This window comes from Anabrus simplex, chromosome 2 (genome assembly GCF_040414725.1).
Source record: "Anabrus simplex isolate iqAnaSimp1 chromosome 2, ASM4041472v1, whole genome shotgun sequence".
In the NCBI taxonomy this organism is placed as follows: domain Eukaryota; kingdom Metazoa; phylum Arthropoda; class Insecta; order Orthoptera; family Tettigoniidae; genus Anabrus; species Anabrus simplex.
Genome location: NC_090266.1, coordinates 668,294,920 through 668,318,816, shown reverse-complemented (window position 1 = coordinate 668,318,816; position 23,897 = coordinate 668,294,920). Strand labels below are relative to the sequence as shown.

General features: G+C 39.9%; 1 protein-coding gene across 26 annotated transcripts in view; it reads left to right on the top strand.

Moving 5' to 3' along the window:
• bt (projectin protein bent) overlaps nucleotides 1-23,897 on the top strand; it is a 520,921-nt gene that overhangs the window by 267,660 nt on the left and 229,364 nt on the right. For all 26 annotated transcript variants that reach the window (XM_067141199.2, XM_067141225.2, XM_067141218.2 and 23 more), the window contains 19 exons: nucleotides 4,625-4,839; nucleotides 4,924-5,130; nucleotides 6,815-6,955; nucleotides 7,050-7,217; nucleotides 7,304-7,428; nucleotides 7,512-7,689; nucleotides 7,767-7,917; nucleotides 9,530-9,666; nucleotides 10,910-11,070; nucleotides 11,237-11,378; nucleotides 12,980-13,282; nucleotides 13,368-13,652; nucleotides 16,299-16,610; nucleotides 16,741-16,870; nucleotides 17,444-17,616; nucleotides 17,790-17,917; nucleotides 18,006-18,159; nucleotides 18,246-18,545; nucleotides 21,675-21,841. In XM_067141199.2, coding sequence (XP_066997300.2) covers nucleotides 4,625-4,839; nucleotides 4,924-5,130; nucleotides 6,815-6,955; nucleotides 7,050-7,217; nucleotides 7,304-7,428; nucleotides 7,512-7,689; nucleotides 7,767-7,917; nucleotides 9,530-9,666; nucleotides 10,910-11,070; nucleotides 11,237-11,378; nucleotides 12,980-13,282; nucleotides 13,368-13,652; nucleotides 16,299-16,610; nucleotides 16,741-16,870; nucleotides 17,444-17,616; nucleotides 17,790-17,917; nucleotides 18,006-18,159; nucleotides 18,246-18,545; nucleotides 21,675-21,841 — 3,577 coding nt within the window. The remainder of the gene's footprint in view (nucleotides 1-4,624; nucleotides 4,840-4,923; nucleotides 5,131-6,814; nucleotides 6,956-7,049; nucleotides 7,218-7,303; nucleotides 7,429-7,511; nucleotides 7,690-7,766; nucleotides 7,918-9,529; nucleotides 9,667-10,909; nucleotides 11,071-11,236; nucleotides 11,379-12,979; nucleotides 13,283-13,367; nucleotides 13,653-16,298; nucleotides 16,611-16,740; nucleotides 16,871-17,443; nucleotides 17,617-17,789; nucleotides 17,918-18,005; nucleotides 18,160-18,245; nucleotides 18,546-21,674; nucleotides 21,842-23,897) is intronic.

Sequence of the window (23,897 nt, the reverse complement as noted above, 5' to 3'; positions counted from 1 at the left end):
ATTTCTGGAAGAACATTATTTTCCCTAATCACCGACTGCTACAATAAGTTCATTATTTTACACTCTTGAACAGCAATATATTGGTACACAGCGATTAACATCATTTTGTGATTTAAAGGGATAACGTAAGACCTTCTTCGAATAAGTTGGCGTAGGTATCATATTACCTTAAATTCATTGCGAGCTTGCATCCGGGAGATAGTGGATTCGAACCCCACTGTCGGCAGCCATGAAAATGGATTTCTGTGGTTTCCCATTTTCTCACCAGGCTGTACCTTAATTAAGGCAATGGCCGATTCCTTCCCACTCCCAGGCCTTTCCTATCCCATCGTCGCCATAAGACCTATCTGCGTTGGTGCCACGTAAAGCAAATTTAAAAAAAGACATTACCTTCACAAGAAAACCAGAAATGGGAAAAGTTTTGAAAACTCCAAATAGATCTTTCATCAAACACACAATGATTATAAATTGGTTCTTGGTAAAGTTTAAAACATATTTTACTTTTGACAATAAATTCGTAAAATGAAAGTTGTACGATCGAACAGAAATGAAAGCTGGTAGATCGATAAATACGGCCCTACATCCAGCCAGAAACAATGGCTAACATCTTCAGTTCAACTGGGTTTGTCTGTGATGTGTTCTAGTGTGAATTTAAGGGGTAATTTAGAGACAAATTCAGAATGAATTATACAAGTAACCGTTGTTTAATATTTCTCAATTTGAATAATTCGGTCTGGTACTTCGTCTGTACACGTGACTGGCCCTGTTAATATTATGATCCTACAGTACGTCACGTTAAGTGTGATCAGGCTCCTTGGCATAGTAGCCAACGCTTCAGAACGCCCCAGGTTCGATACCTGTCAGAGATCCGGAATTTTAAGAGCGTATTATAATTTCCTATAGCTCGGGGAGTGGGTACTTACGTTTGTGTCAGTATACACCCCTTTTCATCTACACACAACACAACACACTAACAATCAGCTCGGAAACATGAAATAGTGAATTCATACCTCCACATAAGGGCATCCGACAATAAAAATGGGTTAAATATACATATATATACCCCAAGAAATTGGCAGAAAGGCAAAGAAGAAGAAGAAGATCCAGTTAGAAATTGCAGTTAACAGGTTCAATAGAAGTATGTTGTACAAATATGAACTGCGTTACCTATAGTCTATTTCTGCAGACGACCGAGACAAGAACTGCCAATGCTCTTCAGCTCGATCAGTTTCAGTGGCCGTGCTATCCGTTACGAGGAGTTATTTCACTTGCAGTATCGCAATCCCACTTAAGATATTGTGTATAGTATAGGAGACATTCAGTACTGTAGGACACGCTGCAAATTCCCTGTGAGACATGATGTTAACCTGAATATCGCTATCAGAGCTGTCATCCAGGGTTAAACTGTTGGTAAAAGTGCAATATTTTCTCACTCACTCCAGAGAGTTTAGAATAGTAATTACTGTCAGGTTTCAATTATCTTTATAACCCTTTAATGATATCCACACTAGTACGAACACCACATTAACACAGGCGTGAAACCTGCATGTTCTGAAATCAATTTTGTAGGTTTATATCTAGAATTTATTTCCTCCAAGACTACCAGGCTTTTTTAAATTTATCAACAGGAATTCAAATTGGAACAAATCACATTTAAAAATTCAAATTTCCGCATAACATTAGATACAATTTTCATGAAAGTTGTTGCTTTCCTTTTTGTGCAAGTTAATAATATTAGTGTAGAATAAAGACAAATGTATCCCCAAGAAAAGTATTTTACCCTATTAAAATGGGCTCTCAACGGGAAAATAGTTTTCCCTCAAAAATGTGGAGGTGGTTATTACCGTACTACTTATATATTTTTACAAGTCTTCCTTGTAGCTTTTAGGCGGTTAAAGAGTATGGTCGTGGTTTCCCATTTTCACACCAGGCAAATGCTGGGGCTGTACATTAATTAAGGCCACGGCCGCTTCCTTCCCACTCCTAGCCCTTTCCTGTCCCATCGTCGCCATAAGACATATCTGTGTCGGTGCGACGTAAAGCAACTAGCTAAAAAAAAAGAGTTTGTTTGCTCTACCGCTTATGGTTCCTGAGTAAAGTATACCTAAAGAATAACAAATCCTCGATGGGACTGCGAAAACCGCTATGTGATAATATCTTTGGATAAATATTGACCGCAGCACATATATTGTGAAGAGCGAGAATTTCTTGACAAGTGTCGCACAATATTTGAACCTTAGATGGCAGAAACTTTTAAGCTAAAATATTTCACATAGTGGTTTTTGCAGGCGCAACAACGAAATGACACCTTTGGAAACTTTTAATGCTAGCTAGACTGGGTGGAAGTGGTGCCGCAGTATTAAAATACCCTATAAAATACACTGTCCTTGCAGGAACACGCATACATTACGTATTTTTGGATCAGGAAAGCTTACTCCATTCAAAGGAGTAAAAAATCAAAATGTGAATTTCTAATGCTTTTTTACACATAGGTACCTTTAAATCAGACAGAATTTTCACATATTGTGAATACACTGAAATATATAGCCGTCTATTGTAACTTTTGTAGTTTTTGTTGCATTTCCTAACGCACACTCCCGGTTAACAGCAGTAAATGACACGTGGCAATACTGTATGCACTCACTCTATCCATACGATTACTTCGAATCCAGCTGGAAACTTCCTTTTAGTTCAGGACTTTATTGTATGCCTCACCATTGTGAGTTAATTAAACTAACAGCCTGCAAAAAATTAGCCTTAGTAGTTTCCTACTCCCTTACAATTATAGTCGAATATTAAAAGGAAAAACTCATTGAATTTTTGTTCAGATTCACTGAAATTCATTACTTAAAATGCCCCAAAATAATACGCCTATATTTACGTACATTTTGTGTTTTCTTCTCCCACATTTGGTCATCAGATGCACCCTACAAACGTCAACAAAATTACCCATGTCCTCTTCGTGAAAGCACATACCTCTGTTCCGAGACAGGCAAGAAAATTATATCACACTTAAACATGTTGTACCTGAGTAAACGTGTGCAGTACACAGATATCCTCTCTTTCTCATAGAAATGTTAACTGTACCCATAAATGTACATCTCTGTTACCTTATTTCCCGTAGGATGATAATCCTCGTAGAATCCCAAATAAACCACTAACTCATGGTCAACGTGTGCGACTCACACTCTAGTAACGTTCCATATTCTACTGATTTCCTACATCAGCAAACACCCTACATCAAACTGACATCTTTAATTCCCAACCATTTCTTCAAAACCAAACTGAAAATGTGTACTAATTGAGGAGTAAGCTCTCCACTCTACTGACAACACTACCGCAACGTTACTAGTGACATGAACATTATTATACCAGTTTTCCTTGCTTCTTTCCTGTCGTTTAGTTTCTAACGAACTCGTTACCGTTAACTTTCCTCATTGTTAATTGTTCTTTATTGTTAATTTTTCTATTGTGTAAAATTGTGGGCTTCCTACCTATACCTGATTATTATTAAATAAAGAGCTGTCTCGATAGATCAGAGGTAAAATTGCCCGACTCACGATCCTAAGTTCGGGGTTCAATACCATCTGAGATAGTTGACTTTTAAAGGGCGGTCAAAAATCTTGGTACCCCATGTCATTGTTTCTGGCATGTTAAATAACTCTGGTGGCGCACTCAGGATCAGATGACAAAATTAAATTAACTTACCTATAGAATCCGTTCCAGTAGAATTCCACTTTCGTAGCTAGACGGCAGCACAGTCGGAATGTAGAAATTGCTAGACAGACTGTCTAGGTGGCACCACTATAGCTGAGCTCATACGACAATTATTATTATTATTATTATTATTATTATTATTATTATTATTATTATTATTATTATTATTATTATTATTATTATTATTATTATTATAAATTAATAAATTAAAAGAAGAATGATGTCGGCCTCCGTAGCGTAAAGGTTAGCACTATTAGTTGCCTCCTCGGAGGCCCGGGTTTGATTCCCGGTACTGTCACAGAGATTCGAGGACGGTAGGAGGGCTGATAAGTGTACATTCAGCTCACTTCCATTGGGGGTGTTTCTGAAAAGAGCTGCACCACCTCGGGACTAGGACACAAGTTGACTTATTTAGACCTTATATCTTTCGGGGTTTTTCAATACCAATAAATGAACTGTACGAATTCTTTACATTTCGTGAATCATGTCTACGAATTTTAATAATGATTATAAAGTTTAATAATACCCCAAGCTCCACCTCACACACCAGCACTTATACCCTGTATATGTGATAATATTTATGATTTCTAAACAAGGAATATGAATTAGACGCACTGCTACCCACCCTACAACGTCGCCAATGGCCAGGAAGATTCTGAGCATTCAATATGACGACGAAAGAAGCCCCTTGTGTCTGAAAGAAACAAAGAGAAAGAATGAATGACTATTATTATTATTATTATTATTATTATTATTATTATTATTATTATTATTATTATTATTATTATTATTGAGTTTTATCTAGCAATAATCCTTCCGAACATCCAATGAGTCAGGCAAGGCTTAATGTAAATTAATATTCGGGTGATAAAATGCAGTTTGTATAGCTCAACTTTCTCTTGTTCAGGATCCAGATAAAGAACTTGGGTGGTGGAAAGCATCAGCTGATCTTCACAAAGGCTGAGATGACAGACAGTGGTGAGATTCGTTGTGATTCCGGAAAACTATCATCTTCCTGCAAACTTACTGTCAAGAAGGGTGAAGAGGTACCAGTCATTGACTTCCCTGATGAGATTGAGGGACCATGCAGTAAGCCGATCATTTTCGAGGTGCCATTTAAGAGTAAGTATTGTATAACATTGCTCAAATGACCGGGATATCTTGTTGGAATTTGTCAGACACGCTCATTTTTATTTCTTTTCACAGTTGAAGGGACGAAGCAGTCGCAGATTGAGGCCAAGCTAATCAAGGATGGAAAAGCGTTACCTCTCAAGGAGGTAGAGATTATTGTTTCTGAAGATAAGGCCATCTATAAATATAAGAAACCTGCACGAAATTTGTCAGGAAAATACCAGATTAAGATCTCTAATTCGCAAGGAGAGGCAATTAAGGATGTGCGCATTAACATGCAAGGTGAGGCTATTATTGTTATTATACGTATGTACAGTATATCTTAACTAAGTTGACCAAATTCACAAAATAATTCTTGATATTTCTCTTGGAACACTCGCTCTTAAGAAAGATTGACAATCGCGAAACTAAATTATCTGAATAGTCAAAATACGATTATTAAATTTAGAGACGAATATTTTATGTGGCAACTAGCGCATGCGGGCATCCAATGATTTTGGGAATAAAAATCGTCAAAATTAAAACGTAATCTAATCTAATATTACATAACCTCATTTTTTTCATAAAAACAAAGCAAGCAGAAGTTGCTAGAACAACGCCAAAACAAATTAATAATGAAGAACGCGTTTTAATATTACTTTTCTGGAGATTTATCGTATAATGTGTGTATCGTGCGTGTTCATGTTACACGTAATGTGAGACAAGAATCTAGGAGGCCGTGGTCACCTTTACCAACACCAATACTATTATGTGGTGGGAGGGGTGAATTGATGCAGTATTATGAACTATAAAATAGGTTGCAAAGAAAGACGTCATCAAATGAGCTCGAATAAAGCATCAAAAACAGATGACAGCAGAAACCAGGTCAGAATAGTGTCCCCAAAGTTTCTCTCCGGCATTTCAAAACACAGGAAGAATCCCGGACAATCCCAGATTTCCGGGATCTTTGGTCTCTCTAACCTTTACGAATGTAGTTCACTTATTACTGATAACTTGAAACAAAATACTAAAGCTTGACAAGGACCAGTACCCAACTTCTAGCTACTTGGCTTTTTCTCAATTTCCTTGGTCCTATAACTTATTCTGCATTGCAGATCGTTAGTACACTTGAGAAGAAGTATACCGATGTGCCGTAATTACGCGAATAATCCCGCCACTGAATAATCCCTGCACCCTAACTTTAGGAAGACTCATTTTGAGAAAAAATAAATGAAAACATTGACGCAAATAAAACCCGCACCCTAATTTAGTGCCTCAAATTAAAAAAAACAACTATACGGGGATTATTCGCGTAAATGCGGTATTTACAATCTAACACTGTGCGAGTTGGTGTGCGGTAAGGGGCGCGCAATTGAGAACTTGCATTCGGAAGACAGTTGGTTCGAACCTCACTGTCGGCAGTCCTGAAGATGGTTTTACGTGGTTTCCCATTTTCACGCCAGGAAAATGCTGGGGCTGTACCTTAATTAAGACCACGGCCGCTCCCTCCCAACTCATAGCCCTTTCCTTTCCCATCATCGCCATAAGACATATCTGTGTCGATGCAACGTAAAGCAACTAGCAAAAAAAAGGAACGTTTAAGGTGCTCCTAATATCCAATAAGTGAGTAAAAACTGAAAATACCCAATTCATAGAGATTCTCAATCAGTTCAACCCAGAAGAATACAACTCAATTAGAAAGTGAAATGCACCAATGTATCTAGTTAATAACTCATACATATAATTTTATTATTTCTTGATTTATGTGCACAATCAGTAAAACGTTGCATTCATAAACAAGAACTATCCCATTATCTTTTTCATTACTGTAAATAAATTAGAATGTTTTTCGATCTGGCGCACAAAGGGAGACATCTTACTCTACTGTACTGTATGTGTCATATTGTCCTGCAATCTAACCTATTATTAGTTATTAATTCAAGTTTTAAATATACTTTCTTACATAGATTGCTTACTATGTTTCTAGATGTTCCATCACCTCCGCAAGATATCAACGTGACAGATATTTTCCAGAACTCCTGTGTTGTTCACTGGAAACCATCTAAGGATGATGGAGGTTCTCCAATTGTTCACTATGTCATAGAACGTTTGGATATGAGTGTCAAAGGTACGTACGATTATTCCTGAATTATTAGATACTTACTCACTATGCACAGCCGCAAAACATAGGTCTGACATCTATTTGGGTCAACTGTTTATAGGAGGTTGGGACAGCGTCGCGCAAATCCCTCCAGGGGAACCTACCACTTTCAAGTGTACTGATCTCGTACATAGAAAGGAATACAAATTCAGAATCCGTGCTGTGAACAAATTGGGCTCATCAGAGCCTACTCTATTCCAGAAGCCTGTACTCGCAAAGGATCCATGGGGTAAGTGATTCTTAACTGATGTTTTGTGTTTATGTGTCTACATGGGAGGTCAGGATTATAATGCAAGGACTTGTTTCTGGCTGCAGATGAGCCTGGGAAACCAACTAACGTGGAGGTGGTTGACTGGGATAAGGATCATGCAGATCTCAAGTGGTCCAAACCTAGCAATGACGGTGGCGCACCAATTACTGGCTACATCATAGAGTTCAAGGTGAGAAACAAACACCAAGAGGTCTTCACTACATCTATTACTAACGCTGAACTTACAAAATACTCTCCTTTGTATGTTTTTAGGAAAAGTTTGGAAAGGATTGGGTGACTGGAAAAGTCCTGGAAGGTGATATAACAGCCGCTACGATTGAAGGCTTGAAGGAGGGCACCCAGTACGAGTTCCGTATCCGTGCTGTCAACAAGGCAGGGCCTGGTGAACCCAGCGATGCTACCAAACCGATCATCGCCAAGGCTCGGTTCGGTAAGTCGATACCTGATAGTATGCTCTCCCACTTACCATCCGGAACTTCATACAGCTAATGTAACATTTACTTTCAGTGAAACCATTCATAATTGGTGAAGATCTGGTGAACATTGTGGTGAAGAAAGGACAAGTTATCAAGTATGATATCAAATATGGAGGTGAGCCGGAGCCAGAGGTGCGCTGGGAGCTGGCTGGAAAACAGCTCTTTGAAGACAAGGAGGAGAGGTGAGTCATTATCACACTCCACTTGCTATCTCTACGTATTTACATTTTATTCACTAAAATTTGACGTGCACCTACCAGAACGGATAGGCAGATGACTAATTTCTAAATATGGGGGAATGTTAACTCGTCCGAGGAAGTAAATATGTAAACTCTTCCATGTTCACACATAGTGTCGTATAATGACGATGTAAACTCATCCAGATGCAAAACAGAACATCAACATTTTCCTCCACATTGCATCCAGGCATAGGACTGGCAGCTTATATGTGAAAACTGGCATGGTCAAAAATATCCCCACGTCTGGGTCTTCAGGCTTCAGACAATGTTAATTTAAAAGATTTTGAAGTCGTTTTAATCAAATGTGGCACGTATTCTCCACCGCTTTCCCTTTTAATGTTGCCGATAACACACCTCGTTTTAATTTTGTTTGGTAGGGGGGTGGGGTGTATGCGCAATATTCTTCCGATGTACTGTATTCTCGTCTCCAAATGCACGTAGATTGGCCAGATATTTAGAATTTGCCATAAATTTCAATTTTTCTATTCTCTACTTGACAACTTCAACCTGTACCATACACACGGTACTGTTGCTGCTACTCACCCGGCCACCAGGAAGGTTGGTTAATTAATGGCATTCGCTTGGCGGACGAGATGACATGTCGTAAACAAGTACCTCATCATTGAAATACGATATGTGCGCCGATTTTCGGCCGAGGTTACATGCCCCTATATACAACTACGTGATTTTCAAAAATTGCAACGTAATATTCTATATTAGGCAGAAGTAATCCTATCCTTTACTTTCTCAAGCTTGACCTAACAATGACAGCCCATTGATACGAGAGTTTCCGTCAATTATTCCAAAGGAGTCATGACTGATCAGGGTTTCATCTAAAATATAAAATAGCATTGATTTCTGATAGTCTTTGGGATTATACATTGGCCTTAGCTGTGAAACAAATTCTCGTCTTTCTAACTGAATCTACCATCAGAGTTAGGAACACACACAATTGGGTCTGCATAAAAGCAACTTTAGATCACGAGCATAGTCTTAAGTATTATAAGCCCGTCTGAAAGCCGTGATCTTAAAGGCTTCAAGTCTTTATGGTCTGAGACCGTGGATAGCCGGTTTGAGTCCCGCTGGTGGAAAAAAGGTCACTATCAGAATATTGGTCGGCAGGGTAGGGGAGGTGGTGACATACAATTTGTAATCGTCAGATAGGGTGTAAAAAGCCTGAGTTCATTTCCAAACGACTCAGCAATTTTCATATGTAGCGAGAGAATACATTGTTGATGCTGATTCGTCCATCGTATGGGGACGTTAAGCCTTGGTGTTATTAACAGGAATAGGCACTGTGCCAACAACGGGTTTAACCCTCTCCCTACTTCATCATCATCACCATCATCACAACCATTACAGATACGCAGGTCGCCCACGCCAGTTAACTATAAAGACCTTTACCAGGCCTCTCCGTAGGTCACACGACATCACAACACAGTATTTCCTAGTATCACACATATATTAACTTTCAATATTCCATAATAGTTTGCCAATGTTTGATTCTAGTGAGCATATTTTTCTCCTCAACTTGGTAATTTTGTGCTTATTCCAGAACAACAATCGACAAATACGAGCGTAACACAGTTCTGACAGTTCGCCGTGTGACTCGTGCAGATTCCGGTAAATACAAGCTGATCCTGACCAACAGTTCAGGAGTGTGCGAGGGAACAGCAGACGTTATAGTATTAGGTGAGTTCACCAACTTAATCTTATTGCTTCTCTATCTCCCACTGACCTGTCCCAGAAAGAGCAATCAGATACATCAAATTTTAACAGATGAATCAGTTTTCGTGTTTCCCTATTTTTAATAGTTATTGAATGTCCATACCCATACGCCTGATGCTCATGTTTACATCTGTTCAAGTCGTTAATTTCCGATGTAACTGGATATAAGACTGAGGTCACTGCTTTAAATAATGTTTCACATTCATATTGCTCTTCTTACTAATTTTGATAACAATGGTGGTGATAAGTATAGTCATGATTATCTATCCAAGAAAACTATTATCATAGGTACTTTTCAAACAGGTGCCTGTTTTTAGCACTACTGCTAGAAAAATGGGTATATTTTAAATATGTGTCTCGGATATTCAGCACGAAGGCTGGTTTGATCCTCCACAGCTCCGCCAACAGCTGTCATAGATATCATAGATAGCCTATGCATCACTGAAGAGGCGTACTAGGGAAATGAGGAGTGAGGTAGTTTCCCGTTGCTTTCCTCACTAAACCAGAATTTGCTACTACGTAACATTCTGTCAAGCCCACTGAAATGCATGCACTAATCGACCCTATGAGCGATATTTTCACACCGTTCATAGCAGGGACTGGCTGCATAAGGAATGGTACTACTAGCATCGCTCATACCTCAGTCTCTTTCATATTGTCAAAGCCAAGTATAAGACTGAGACAGGTCAATGAAAGTAACAAATTTATTCTGGCCTATACCAGAAGGCATAGTGCACTGTAAATACTACATCTCGCCAGCAAAGCTATTATTTTATCTTTAACAATTCATGAAGGCACGATATATGTAGTTCATTAATTTTTGATGTACTGTATAAGTAATGCCTTACCTGGAAATACACAGTGAATTGTTCGCTTATATAGCACTTTAACCGACTATCACGATGAGTTAATGACCTTAATTTAGTGACGTGGAAAATCCCTGCAGAATGAGGGAGTATATTGTAAATGTCCACGTGGAAAATAACTAACTGAATATTAAATAGTCCTATGTGATCAGTTCGTTTTATGAACATATTAAACTAAATTATTTCAAAAATCGATGATGATAATGATGCTTATTGTTTTAAGGGGTCTAACATCGAAGGTCATCGGCCCCATTTCAAAAATTAATCCATAATCTAGCGAGTAAGTTCGTTCAGTCGACGACAGCAGCAAGTACGTGATTGTTACTTCTTCATCTTTCCAGACAAACCAACGAAACCAAGTGAACTCAAAGTGGAAGAGGTGCGTGCTAACCATGTCAAGGTCAAATGGCAGAAACCTGAAGATAATGGTGGGAGTGACATTACAGGGTACGTTCTGGAGAAAATGGACTTGGATACCGGACGCTGGATTCCCGCTGGGGAGGTAATAATACAAACTGTTAAACATTCAACAATTAATCTAGCAGAACAAAGAAACAAAACACAGATATAATCTACTCAACACGTAACTGTATTTTCTAAAATATTGTACACATTTATGACGTTGTGTGTTCAGCTTCTCTTCAGTACATTGTATGATCTCTCTTTAGGTGGGTCCCAACCAAGACACATTTACCTTTGATGGTCTGACACCAAAGAAAAAGTATAAGTTCCGCGTTAAGGCGGTGAACAAAGAAGGTGAATCGGAGCCTCTGGAGACCGATGAGGCCATTCTCGCAAGAAACCCATATGGTGAGTATTTTTCCATTATTATTATTATTATTACTATTATAGAGAAACTAAATTCCTGAAACATTACGGGTAAATTCAGTAAGTTCTGTATTCCAGTAAGGACTCCCATTTTGCGCTTCCCAGTTTGCGATTCAAAATTTCATCAGATAAATTTTCAGTACATTTTACATGTATTTTGTCGTTCTGTTATTTGAATTTCATACTTTCTTCCATGCACGTAGTGGCAGGACTTTTCATTAGAGAATTACACTTGTACTCTTCGGTTCGTGCACTTTTCCGATGTTTTCAATCTCACATGCCGCTGCAGCTGCCCATAACCTGGCATTTTATATTTAAAACGATTACTACATTGTACAATAGTAACTTATATCAACGTATACAAACAAATTTGCGAGTCATTTTCACAAGAAGCCGTCACATACAAACCATTAAGCCCTTCTTGCTGTGATTGGGTAGTATATCGTACAGATTTATTATCTTCGTACTCACAAAGTTCATACCGACATCACTTCATATCATTCATCGAAGTTAACTACTATACAAATCATCTTCATTGTTTTCCATACAGACCTTTCCTGCCTTCAAGCATTGTTCCAATAGATAACTTCATGAATGAAAATCCACAACCTGTTTCCAGTGATTCAACCGGGTCAGGAATGGAATGAATGAAGCCCCATCTAGCGGCGAGGATAGGAATTGTGCCGGCTGCCGAAGCCTGTCGCACTCCTCTGGGGCAATGATTAATGAATGGCAGATGAAATTAAATGATATTGGAGAGTGTTTCTGGAATGAAATATGACAGGGAAGACCGGAGTACCCGGAGAAAAACCTGTACGTTTCCGCTTCGTCCAGCACAAATCTCACATGGAGTAACCGGGATTTGACCCATGGAACCCGGTGAGAGACCGGCGCGCTGCCGCCTGAGCCACGGAGGTTCCAATACAGTAGATAACTTCATAACTTACATAAATGTGTGCCTTTAGATTTGTTGGAAAGATGCTTGTACATCCACCAAAATTAAAAATGGGCATCGCGTTAACTTTAAGAAGTTAGTTAGTATCTTCAACATGTATTTTCTTGAAGAACGCTGACGGAACAATTGATCCTCTTGTTGATACTACAGCATTGTTTTACTTATTATGTAGTACACCGTTCACTCTCTAATAGTGAGGTAATTTCCCATACCTTATCTATTTAATACACCTCTAGATGATAAGGTGAAACAGGGTGAAAGAACTCCTAGCATGAAACCTTCACTTTAATGAATATAAAGAGACAGTAGTGACCATGTCTTGTTGGTTATATCGACATCGTATGAAACATTAGTTATTCCTCTTCTGCGTTAAAAATCATAATGATCTCCATTCTACTACTTACTCTCTTCTACATTCCAATGTTGCTTTGAAAATTTCCTACAAAGAAACATCAGTTGTCTTCCACAGTGTTCTAATCCAGCAATTTCTACTTACAATGTATCATAATATTTAGTTATCCAAACGTGTGGAGAAAATCTAGTCAGTAGTCAATATTTAGACACGGAATTTGAACTATATAAACATCGTTTATCCAACGATCTACTGCAATTGAACTTTGTGTTTCAGATGAGCCTGGTCGTCCTGGCAAGCCTGAGATCTTCGACTATGATAACACGAGTGTGAGCTTGAAATGGGCCAAGCCTGAGTCGGATGGAGGCCGACCTATAACTCACTACACTATTGAAATGAAGGACAAGTTCTCCGTAGATTGGGTAGAAGTGCACAAAACAGCGGATAACAGCTGTGATGCCAAAGTGGAAGATTTAAAAGAGAAAATGGTGTATCAGTTTAGAGTTCGGGCGCACAACAAAGCAGGATTCAGTGAGCCCAGTGAACCCACGGACAACCATGTCTGCAAACACAGGAACCGTAAGTCGTAATACTATCACGTAATGGTATCACTTTAAACTAAATTGGGTAGTCCTATATTTGATGTTGTTTGTTTGTACCACAGTGAGGCCAAGAATCGACCGTGCCACCTTCAAGAGTATAATCATCAAGGCTGGACGCACACACAAATGGTCCGTGGACGTTACGGGCGAACCTCCTCCACAGCTGTCTTGGATCTGGAGGGATAACATCACTCTGGTGACCACGGAAAGGATCAAAATAGACAACATTGATTACCACACAGACTTCCAAATTATTAACGCAACTCGCAGAGATACTGGAAAATACACTCTGATTGCGGAGAATGCTTCAGGAAAAGATACAGAAACAGTCGAACTAACTGTACTAGGTAAGTTGATATCTCAGATTGTTCTATCAAATGAAAGAATAATGATTATATTGCCACTACTCTACTATTACTGATTTTCGGTCCGCTATAGTATTCTATATGTTAAGCTGATTTGTTGGTGACACGGAGAGAGAACGTAAAATTCTCGCTTGAGCTATCACGTGTAGTTTACAAGGGAGGCAGCCTTGCGACCGCTGTACCTCAGTCTCCTCAACCTACCACGTGCAGCTATCACGTGTAGTTTACAAGGGAGGCAGCCTTGCGACCGCTGTACCTCAGTCTCCTCAACCTACCACGTGCAGCTATCACGTGTAGTTTACAAGGGAGGCAGCCTTGCGACCGCTGTACCTCAGTCTCCTCAACCTACCACGTGCAGCTATCACGTGTAGTTTACAAGGGAGGCAGCCTTGCGACCGCTGTACCTCAGTTAGTCTCCCCAACTTACCACATACAGCTATCACGTGTAGTTTACAAGGGAGGCAGCCTTGCGACCGCTGTACCTCAGTTAGTCTCCCCAACCTACCACGTACAGCTATTAACAGCCGAGCTCTTTGGCTTGGACTAGACAGATTTCAATGACATTTGGGTAAATGATCAGTGAACACATCCTAAATTTAATGGCAATAATATTTTTGCCGTAGAATCAAGTGCAGTGGTAGGGGCCTATAATTAATTACTGAAACATGGTTGAGTGGCTTAAATAAGTTAACTGATGATGACGTAGCATGACCTCGCGTATGCATCATAGACATATACGGATAGTTTCATTTTAAAGTTACGTCAACACTTCATATCGAATATGATATTTCTAAACATCGCTACACAAAGTTACTTTAGTAACAAACGAATCACATGAATATATAAAAGTAATAAGGACCGGGCGAGTTGGCCGTGCGGTTCGGGGCGCGCAGCTGTGAGGTAACAACCGGGAGATAGTGGGTTCGAATCCCACTGTCGGCAGCCCTGAAGGTGGTTTTCCGTGGTTTCCCTCTTTCACACCAGGAAAATGCTGTGGTTGTATCTTAATTAAGGCCATGGCCGCTTCCTTCCCATTCCTAGGCCTTTCCTGTTCCATCGTCGCCATAAGACCTATCTGTGTCGGTGCGACGTAAAGCAAAATAGCAAAGAAAAGTATTAAGGTTTTAATATTTCAGTACCGTTTTAAAATGGAAGATGAAATATTATGTAGTAAGAAATCTTGGTCATCAATACACAGAGTTTTCCCAAACAAGTGAGAATTAATCGGGATGGGGGTGGGGGTAGTACAGCCCAAAATGACGCAGAAAGTCCCTATGGTCGATCTTTTCCTAGTTAAAGACTTTCCAACTTCGTACGGGAAGTATTGATAACAGACTTTCGTGTCACATACGTGTCGAGTAGCTGTCGCCAAGTTGGTGTTCCAGCTGGGATACTGCGTTATAATAAAAGAAGTCCTCACAATGTCCACCATACACCTGAATGCACGCCACCTCATGACTGTCGGACACTTTCGAGCAATCCAGGCATATATGGCAACCTTGTTCCACACCCTGGCAAAGTACTGCAATGTCCGTAAAGACATGTCCGACGCCAGACTTAATCCTCAATATTCCAGCTAAAACAGGCATACCGGACGAGTTGGCCGTGCAGGTTAGGTGCCCGCAGCTGTGAGCTTGCATCCGGGAGATAGTGGGTTCGAGCCCCACTGTCGGAAGTCACTTCCTTTCCATTCCTAAGCCTTTCCTATCCCAACGTCGAGTTAAGACCTATCTGTGTCGGTACACGTAAAGCAAATAGCAAAAAAAAAAAAACAGACAAAGCTCGTACACGATAGACCATGGGGAATAGAATATGTTTAAAGGGACTTTTGGGTTATTTTGGGATATACAATCCACATCCAGATTAGTTCCCACATGTTTTGGACCAACCTGAATAAAGTTGAATGCTATTAATATAATATTACATTAACACAGACGAAGAAATTTTTTGAATTTCTGTTCAGAAACGCTCGTCACGTCATACCCTGCACAGCCTATGTAACAACTTTTCAATCAATCAATCAATCAATCAATCAATCAATCAATCAATCAATCAATCAATCAATCAATCTTCTGCACTTAGGGCTGTTGCACAGGTGACAGATTCCCTACAAGTTGTTTACCTAACCATTTCTTAAATATTTTTAAAGAACTGCGAAATTTATCGAACATTTCGCTTGATCAATTATTCCAGTCCCATATTCCTCGTCCTGTAAATTATTATTTTCCCCACTTTGTCCCCTTGAGGGAAGCGTTTAGAAATGTTCTGATGTCTCAATTTATCATCCTTCCAAGTTTCTTTGCAATCTGCCTAGTTTAATACAAACAGTTCCCCCGGGGTCTTGAAGAGTCACATTACCAATTTTATTTTCATTTTACATGTTCTGTTTTCTATCACAAAGCCACCAACAATTTACTGCAGAGTTACATTTCCTCAGTTTCAGTAGATAGAAAAAGTAATAGTCAAATTGACTGGTTTTTACTACAAGATAAACTGGCCAGTTATTGTTTAAATTCTCAATGTATAATCGGTAACATGCAAATCATTAATCCCGCTGTACCTAACAGTTCCCTCATAACTGATAGGAACACTGAGATTAAATTTTAAAGTGTTTACTCCTAATTTCAGGAAAACCTGGCCAACCGAAGGGTCCGTTGAAGGTTACCGATGTCACAAAGACAAGCGCCAAGGTTAAATGGGAGAAGCCTGAGGATGATGGAGGCTCTCCAATTCGTGAATATGAGGTGGAGAAAATGGACTTGGCCACCGGCAAATGGGTCCGCGTGGGTCGTGTTCCAGGAGACAAACCAAATCCCGAGATGGAGATAACTGGACTTGAACCGGGACATGAGTACAAGTTCCGTGTGACAGCAGTAAACGACGAGGGTGACTCCGAGCCTCTGGTTACGGAGAAAGCGACTGTCGCTAAGAATCCATTTGGTAAGTAGCAACAATGAAAATCTGACGTTACTACACTGCCACAGAGGTGTTGCAATTGACAGTGAATCACATAGTTCTTTCCTCACTGAAGTCTCGGAAAGAGAAGTCAATCTTGATTCCTTCATTTCAGATGAGCCAACGAAACCAGGAACACCCGAAATCACGGACTATGATAACCAGAGTGTTGATCTGAAATGGACCAAACCAGAAAGTGATGGAGGTGCTCCTATTGAGAAGTACATCATTGAGAAGAAGGACAGGTAAGAACATATTTCTCACGGTAATGGTGTGCAACTGAAAGCTTACTAAACAACTATCATTCATTTCCTTACGTGTACTATGGGGGAATAACATACGCGCGTGAGGAATTACTAACATTACTAGAACTTTATTCTTCATTTAAATGTATTAGCGTTTAATCCGCAGATAATAGTAGCATTAATGTTTTCAAATCCTCATTGGTTATTTTCTGCAATATTCTTTAATTTCAATCCAAAAGTACGAATTTCCAATTTATTTTAATTCATTCATGATCAGTTACAAAATACTCCTCAAATTTTACCTTGTTTGATAACAGTTATTCATTTATAATCCGTACTATAACATCCTGCAAGAAAGTTTGGTGTAATGTTACACATTCCATAGAAATAGGAGAGAAGCATCTGCAATAGGAGAGAAGCATCTGCCTAATGGTTGGCAACGTTTCTTAACTGCATGGTCCAATAGTTGTGGTGACGGGGTGCACATAGGTTGCAGTATTTGAGCATTTAAAGTGCTTTTGCTTAGGAGCAACAATATTAAATAAAGATTCAACTTATATATCTTTAAAACAGGTACAAACCAGACTGGGAGAAGGCGATAGAGGTTCCTGGCGACCAGCTGGAGGCCAAAGTTCCTGACTTGAAGGAGCGGGCAGAGTACCAATTCCGAGTTGTGGCCGTGAACAAAGCAGGTCCATCTCCAGCGTCTGACCCGACAAAGAGTCACTTGGTCAAACATAAGGCCTGTAAGTAGAGATCTACAGTAGAATAATACTGAAATTAAGAATAACTTAAATACTATTAATGTCATTAACTGAAACATTACTGTGGATGATTCGAGTGTTAAATGTAATTATATTATTTTACAAAGTTTATAAAGTAATGATCTTTACAAATACGTTCATGTTGTGTTTACTAGTGAAGCCCCGCATCGACCGAACCAACCTGAAGGGCGTAGTGATCCGTGCTGGCAAGAGTGTCAAGTTCGACGTGAACGTACGAGGTGAACCGCCTCCAGTGATCACTTGGCACGTCCGAGACACAGAGGTACATTTTCCACTCCTTTCTCATGATTATTATTAATATTAATGAGAAAAGTATTTCACAGATGTAACCGAGATCTCATCTTCAACAGGTAAAATCTGAGGGAAGTATAGAAATAGTCAATGTGGACTACAACACCAAGTTCACGATGAATGATGCTGTAAGGAAGATGACAGGAGTGTACAAGATTTTAGCAGTCAATCAACACGGCAAGGACGAAGCTGAAGTGGAAATCACCGTGTTGTGTAAGTAGTCACACTGTTTCTAATGGTAAAGCTAAGCAATCTGTCATCGACTTTCGCTACTCAAAGACTTTCTTTTCAAATTTCAGCGGCACCATCTAAACCTAAAGGACCACTGAAGGTCTCCGATGTAACCAAGAATGGTTGCAAGTTGAAATGGGACAAACCAGAAGATGACGGAGGCAGACCAGTCACAGGCTACGTAGTGGAGAAGCTCGATAAGGAAACTGGTAGATGGGTACCAGTTGGACGAACTATAGAACCTGAGATGGATGTGCGAGGGCTACAGGAAGGACACGAATATGATTTTCGTGTGAGGGCCGTGAACGAGGAAGGCGAGAGTGAGCCTCTGGAAACTGACCGCTCAACTGTGGCCAAGAATCCATACGGTACGTTCAATTATTTAAAAGACGACAGCGATGCCTGATATTCTTAACGAGAACAGGGAACTCAACTTCAGAAAGTTTTGGAAGAGGGTATCGTATCCCCTGATAGGTAACCCAAATATTAACAAAATAAATACACAGGACGATTTAAAATATCCACAACATACCTGTCATCTGACAGAGATTAACTGCCTCTAACTCCCTTTATCTAGCCAGTTGGTATGTGTAAATACAAAGAATAAGTTTAGATCTATGTTGGCGACATTTTACAACCTGCAGTCATTATTTCTGTCGTGAATCAAATGACACAGAATTCATAAATGTATCATAATGAACTTCGATGAATTTACCTAAGTATTTCCATGCTCTGAATTAATATCTCTACAGAAATTAAATATCTTGTGCATTGTAATAGTGAGGAATCTACTAATCAAGCAAGCAATCACTTGTCAATTAAGGACCTTACCGTCAACTCCTTTTAGCACCTCCTAACTTGTCACTTTTCAGTACAACTGATATACTCCATCCTCCGTCACACTCCAGCCACAGTTCACCTTCCTTCCTTGATATCTGTCTCAGCATCGTATAGAACCACACTCCACACAAAAGCACTTCGCCGATCTTCCTCAAATTTCCGCCTAAATGTACACATACCAGCTTCATCATTCTGTTAAATGTTTCCTCATCATTAATTACAGCAGAAAACGTTGAATATGCACATTTAATACCATATATCAATGTCAGTTTTGGAACAGTAATAATGACAATGAACACGAAATACAGATTAGCTCTGTGGCATGTCCCTTCCCAAAACCAACATGAAACTGAGCCAAGATAAAATACACTAAATTCATGAAACTAACATGATTGTGGTCACAGATTACGGTAGTCCTTGAACAGATGAACAACGTTTGATGCCGGCATCTGTGGGATCGTCCTTCCAGTACTCTCTGAACAATGCATAATATAGAAACTGAAAAAGTTTGGTAGTAATTTTTGCATCTAGAATTAAAAATAATTAGAAAGCACCTTAGCTACCTTATGATTAGTTGTTCATTCCTTAACCTGGTGCATTACTTATTTTCACAAAAGAATCTCCACTTTCTCTCATTAGCCCCCTCAGGTAAACAGATAACGGAATTTCTTACACCCTGCTCTTCTCAGGAAAGCCAAGAATAACGGCCGAGAGGATTCGTCGTGCTGACCACACGACACCTCGTAATCTGGAGACCTTTGGGCTGAGCAGCGAGCTCTTAGTAGGCCATGGCCCTTCGGGGCTGTTGCGCCATGGAGTTTGGTCGTTTTGCTATTATCAAGTCATCCTAGAGTGCTAAACTACGAGCGTGTTTCCTTTATAAGTAAGATTTAAGGAAAAGGAATCAAGCAACACACATGTTGAGTAAAAGATACAGAGTTGGCCATGCGGTTAGGGCCGCACAGCTGTGAGCTTGCATTCGGGAGACAGTGGGTTCGAACCCCACTGTCGGCAGCCCTGAAGATGGTTTTCTGTAGTTTTCCACTTTCATACCAGACAAATGTTCGAGCTGTACATAAATTAAGGCCACGGCCGCTTCTTTCCCACACCAAGCCGGTTCCTATCTGAGCGTCGCTATAAGAACTATCTGCTCGGTGCGACGTTAAGCAATTTGAAAAAAATATATATTATCCGGCAGAAACGGAACTATAATTCATCCTGTCTACATTGAGATCACGCGAGCGTCGAGACATGTCCCATGGTTGGATGAAAGAGAAAATATAATTGTAACTTTGTCATAGGTATAACTGGGTGTTGTACCGTCGTTGACGCGACAGGCTCTTACCATGTGCGTGATTACATTTTTGTCGACCCCACATACTGTTCTTGAGATTCTGAGGCACATAGGACAGGTGGGCGTACCATCCCTATCAGTGGCTTGTCATTACGTTTTCACTTCATGGCTCTCACTGGCCCTCTCCAGTGTTATTCCTTTTATGTTTGATTATCACTGCTCTTGATACAGACAGATGTATAAAACATTTGAAACGTTGGAGGCACACCAAAGAATTAGTTAACAGCTCATTGAATTTAACTTAACCGACTGCCACTGATATTTCTCTCATTTTTCACTGAACCGGAAAGAGGTAAAGGGCGAGAAACTTTGTACATTAAATCATAAATAAATTCTCTAAAATGCAATTTCCTGTAAAATCAACCTATGAGAGAGAGAGAGTTCGAGGTTTGAGGCTTCCTCTGAAGCCTCCTCCCCAGACCCCTAACTACTTGCTGGATTCTGAACGGCTCGTCCTTCTCGTAAATCTAAATATCAAGTTTCATGAAAATCTACACATTCGTTTTCACATTATGCTATAACAGACAAACCGATAAGCGGACAGACAGTAATTAAACTGAACCTGACATAGGCCATTATTTTTCCTGTCCGCTATGAAGCCAAGTATCATTATCAGGCTAATATTAAAAAAAGTTTTACGACCAGAAAGACAATTTGAAATAGAGAGATAATTAGAACATAGATTGTAGATATGAATGGGAAACCAAGGTCCTAGAAGTATTCTGACGTAGATTTGACCGTTATGAATATGACATATAATTTCCTAACGAATGTTCGTATATTTAATATTGTTCTAGGATAGAGTTTCCCCTCCTTTAATTTGCTTTCTGTATACTCTATGATTGTGTTTGGAGCAGGCTGAATACTAATAAAAGACATTAAGACATTAAGTTCGTGGACTGGCACCCACAGTGTAGGCAACACGGCGTACACCCGTGTACTACAGTCAATAACTCCTTGGACTAGCGCTTACAGTGTAGCAACACAGTGTACACCTACAGTTCAAGTATCACCTAGTCTTTTGACCTGTTTTTTCACGTCTTTTCCCGCCGTGGTGAACCGCGGGATTTCGACTTGATCATCTCAAACGCTTCGCTAGCGGATTTGCCTATTTTTTTGGCAGAACTAGAAATTTGCTAGTTGCTAAAACAACAACATTCTCGAGTTCCCTCGCTGTCGTTCAACCACCCTTCACAACAGAGACCGTAATAACTCTATAACGTATAATATAATATAATATAATATAATATAATATAATATAATATAATATAATAGAATATGGAGAATGATGTTTCCTCGACAGATATTCCTGGAAAGCCGGGAGCACCATCACCCACAGACTGGGACGTGGATCGTGTGGACCTCAAGTGGGACGCACCAAAGTTCAATGGCGGAGCTCCCATCACTGGGTACATCATTGAGAAGAAAGAGAAGTTCAGCAGCTCTTGGGACGAGATATTAACCACAAACGTGAGTTTTTTTTAATGTTTCTTTGTTATAAGGACCCTAGAATTAAGATGATAGGTTTCGACAAAAATGCACGAAGTTTCCTGGAGTACCCGAGCTCTGAAATATATTCTGGGTATTTCAGATATCAAATTGCAATAGCAAATCAGCTGATAATACCGTCTAACACATCCGAGAACAATTTTATTGAACTCTGTAAACTGAAAGCCGTATTTCTCCATTTATTTGACTTTACGATCAAAAATACTAAAATAGTGTGCGTGTTACATTTTGGCAGTCACTCATTGTAGGCTTAGGTGGTATCAGTGTATTCTACTTAATGGTTAAAGATACAGGCTGTTTGTAATGTACATATACCAATCACGGTATGTACTTGTATGTTACCATACAGTTAAAATATTTCTGCAATGTTTCTCTTATTGTGTAACTACTAAATTTTAATGAAATAGCATGTAATATATTCAGCTCTTATTTTGTGTAGATAGAGTTAAAATAATATTGCATATCACAACATACAGCACACTCTATGTATTCAAATGTCAGCCGACATCCTTTGCCGTTGGATCCAAAGGCGCCAGTTGCGCAATTAAGATGATGTCGGACCTCCCTTTGCTTTTATTACGGCGTTTACTCTTCAGAATAGGTTCTCCGTCAACTTCCGGTAAACGTCTGGCAGAATTTGTTACGATTCTTCCTGTACCATGGGGAATAGTTGTCATGTGTTTGTTGTCAGGATGGTCTAGCACGTGACTTGACTATGCAGATCATCCCAAAGATGATCTATTCGATTCACGTTGGTGCTTTGAGTGTGCCAATGAAGAATGACAATCTGATTGTCTTCAAATCATAACGTTATTTACCTAGCTTTATGGACAGAAGCTGATATAGAAAAGGGTCTATTTCAAACGGTTGCCGTTGTGTGGGAAATATATTTTTGTTTAAAATGTCTCAGTATGTGCCAGACTTCATCATTCCCTTGACTAAAAATAATGACTTAAGAACAAATCAATAAAAGCAGCCCCTGACTATTACACTACCACCACCAAATTTCACCGTCACATATCGTTCACAGACATCCGCCAGGTTTACACACGTGGCAGAGCAAGTACCGTGATTTATCACTCCGCAACATCTTCTTTCACTTCTCAACCTCCCAATGACGGTGTTTTTTTGCACCACTGCGAACGACGTCGGGCACTGGTGTGCATGACCAGCGGCTTCCTCATAGCAGCACGGTCATGAAAACCAAGTGTTATCATCTCTGTACCTGGGCCATTACAAGGCTGACTGACGACTGGTGCGCACAACACGCTTCAGTCATCGTCGGCCTTGTCAGAGATTTAAGAATGGCATGAGGGCTGGTATGTGGTAAAAATGGTTCCTCCATTGCAGGTGTGCCTGGAAAGAACTGCACCAATTCGTGATGAGGACACGAGGTTTCCGTTAGCTTCCTAAGTCTACCACAGCGTTAGCATTTCCACTTGATAAAAAGTGGCCCGGGGCCGTTGACCTTCGATGTAAGCCCATTTAAACAACAAGAATCATCATCATCAAAAGTGGCCCAGGGCAGCAGTAAATGATGAGAAATCTCTGTGACGGAACGCCCGTATTTATGGGTCCCTACAATCATGCTCCTTTTGGACTCTCACAACTCTCTCTAATGACACATTCCGACAGCAAACTTATGGCTGTTTGCTTCTACTAGCCGGCCGCACAGTCTAGACGTAGAGAGCTAGCCCCTGGGTTCAATTCCCGGACAGGTCACGGTTTTTACCTCGATCTGAGGGTTGGTTCGAGGTTCACTTAGTCTAAGTGAGAACAATGGAGGTATTATCGGACGGTGAGATAGGTTCAGTATGTATTATCCCAAGAACCAGCAACCGCCACTATATTCATTGTTCCATTGTGCCTCAGTGTATCGGTTCGTGTCGAACTACGTGGTGTTTGCTGGCTTTGCAGGTTGCTCATCAAGTGGTTCAGAGTTTTCCCATACATGTTCTAGTTGCATAGATTTAAAACTTTTTTCATAATTTTGACATAGTGCCTTTAATTCCGGATA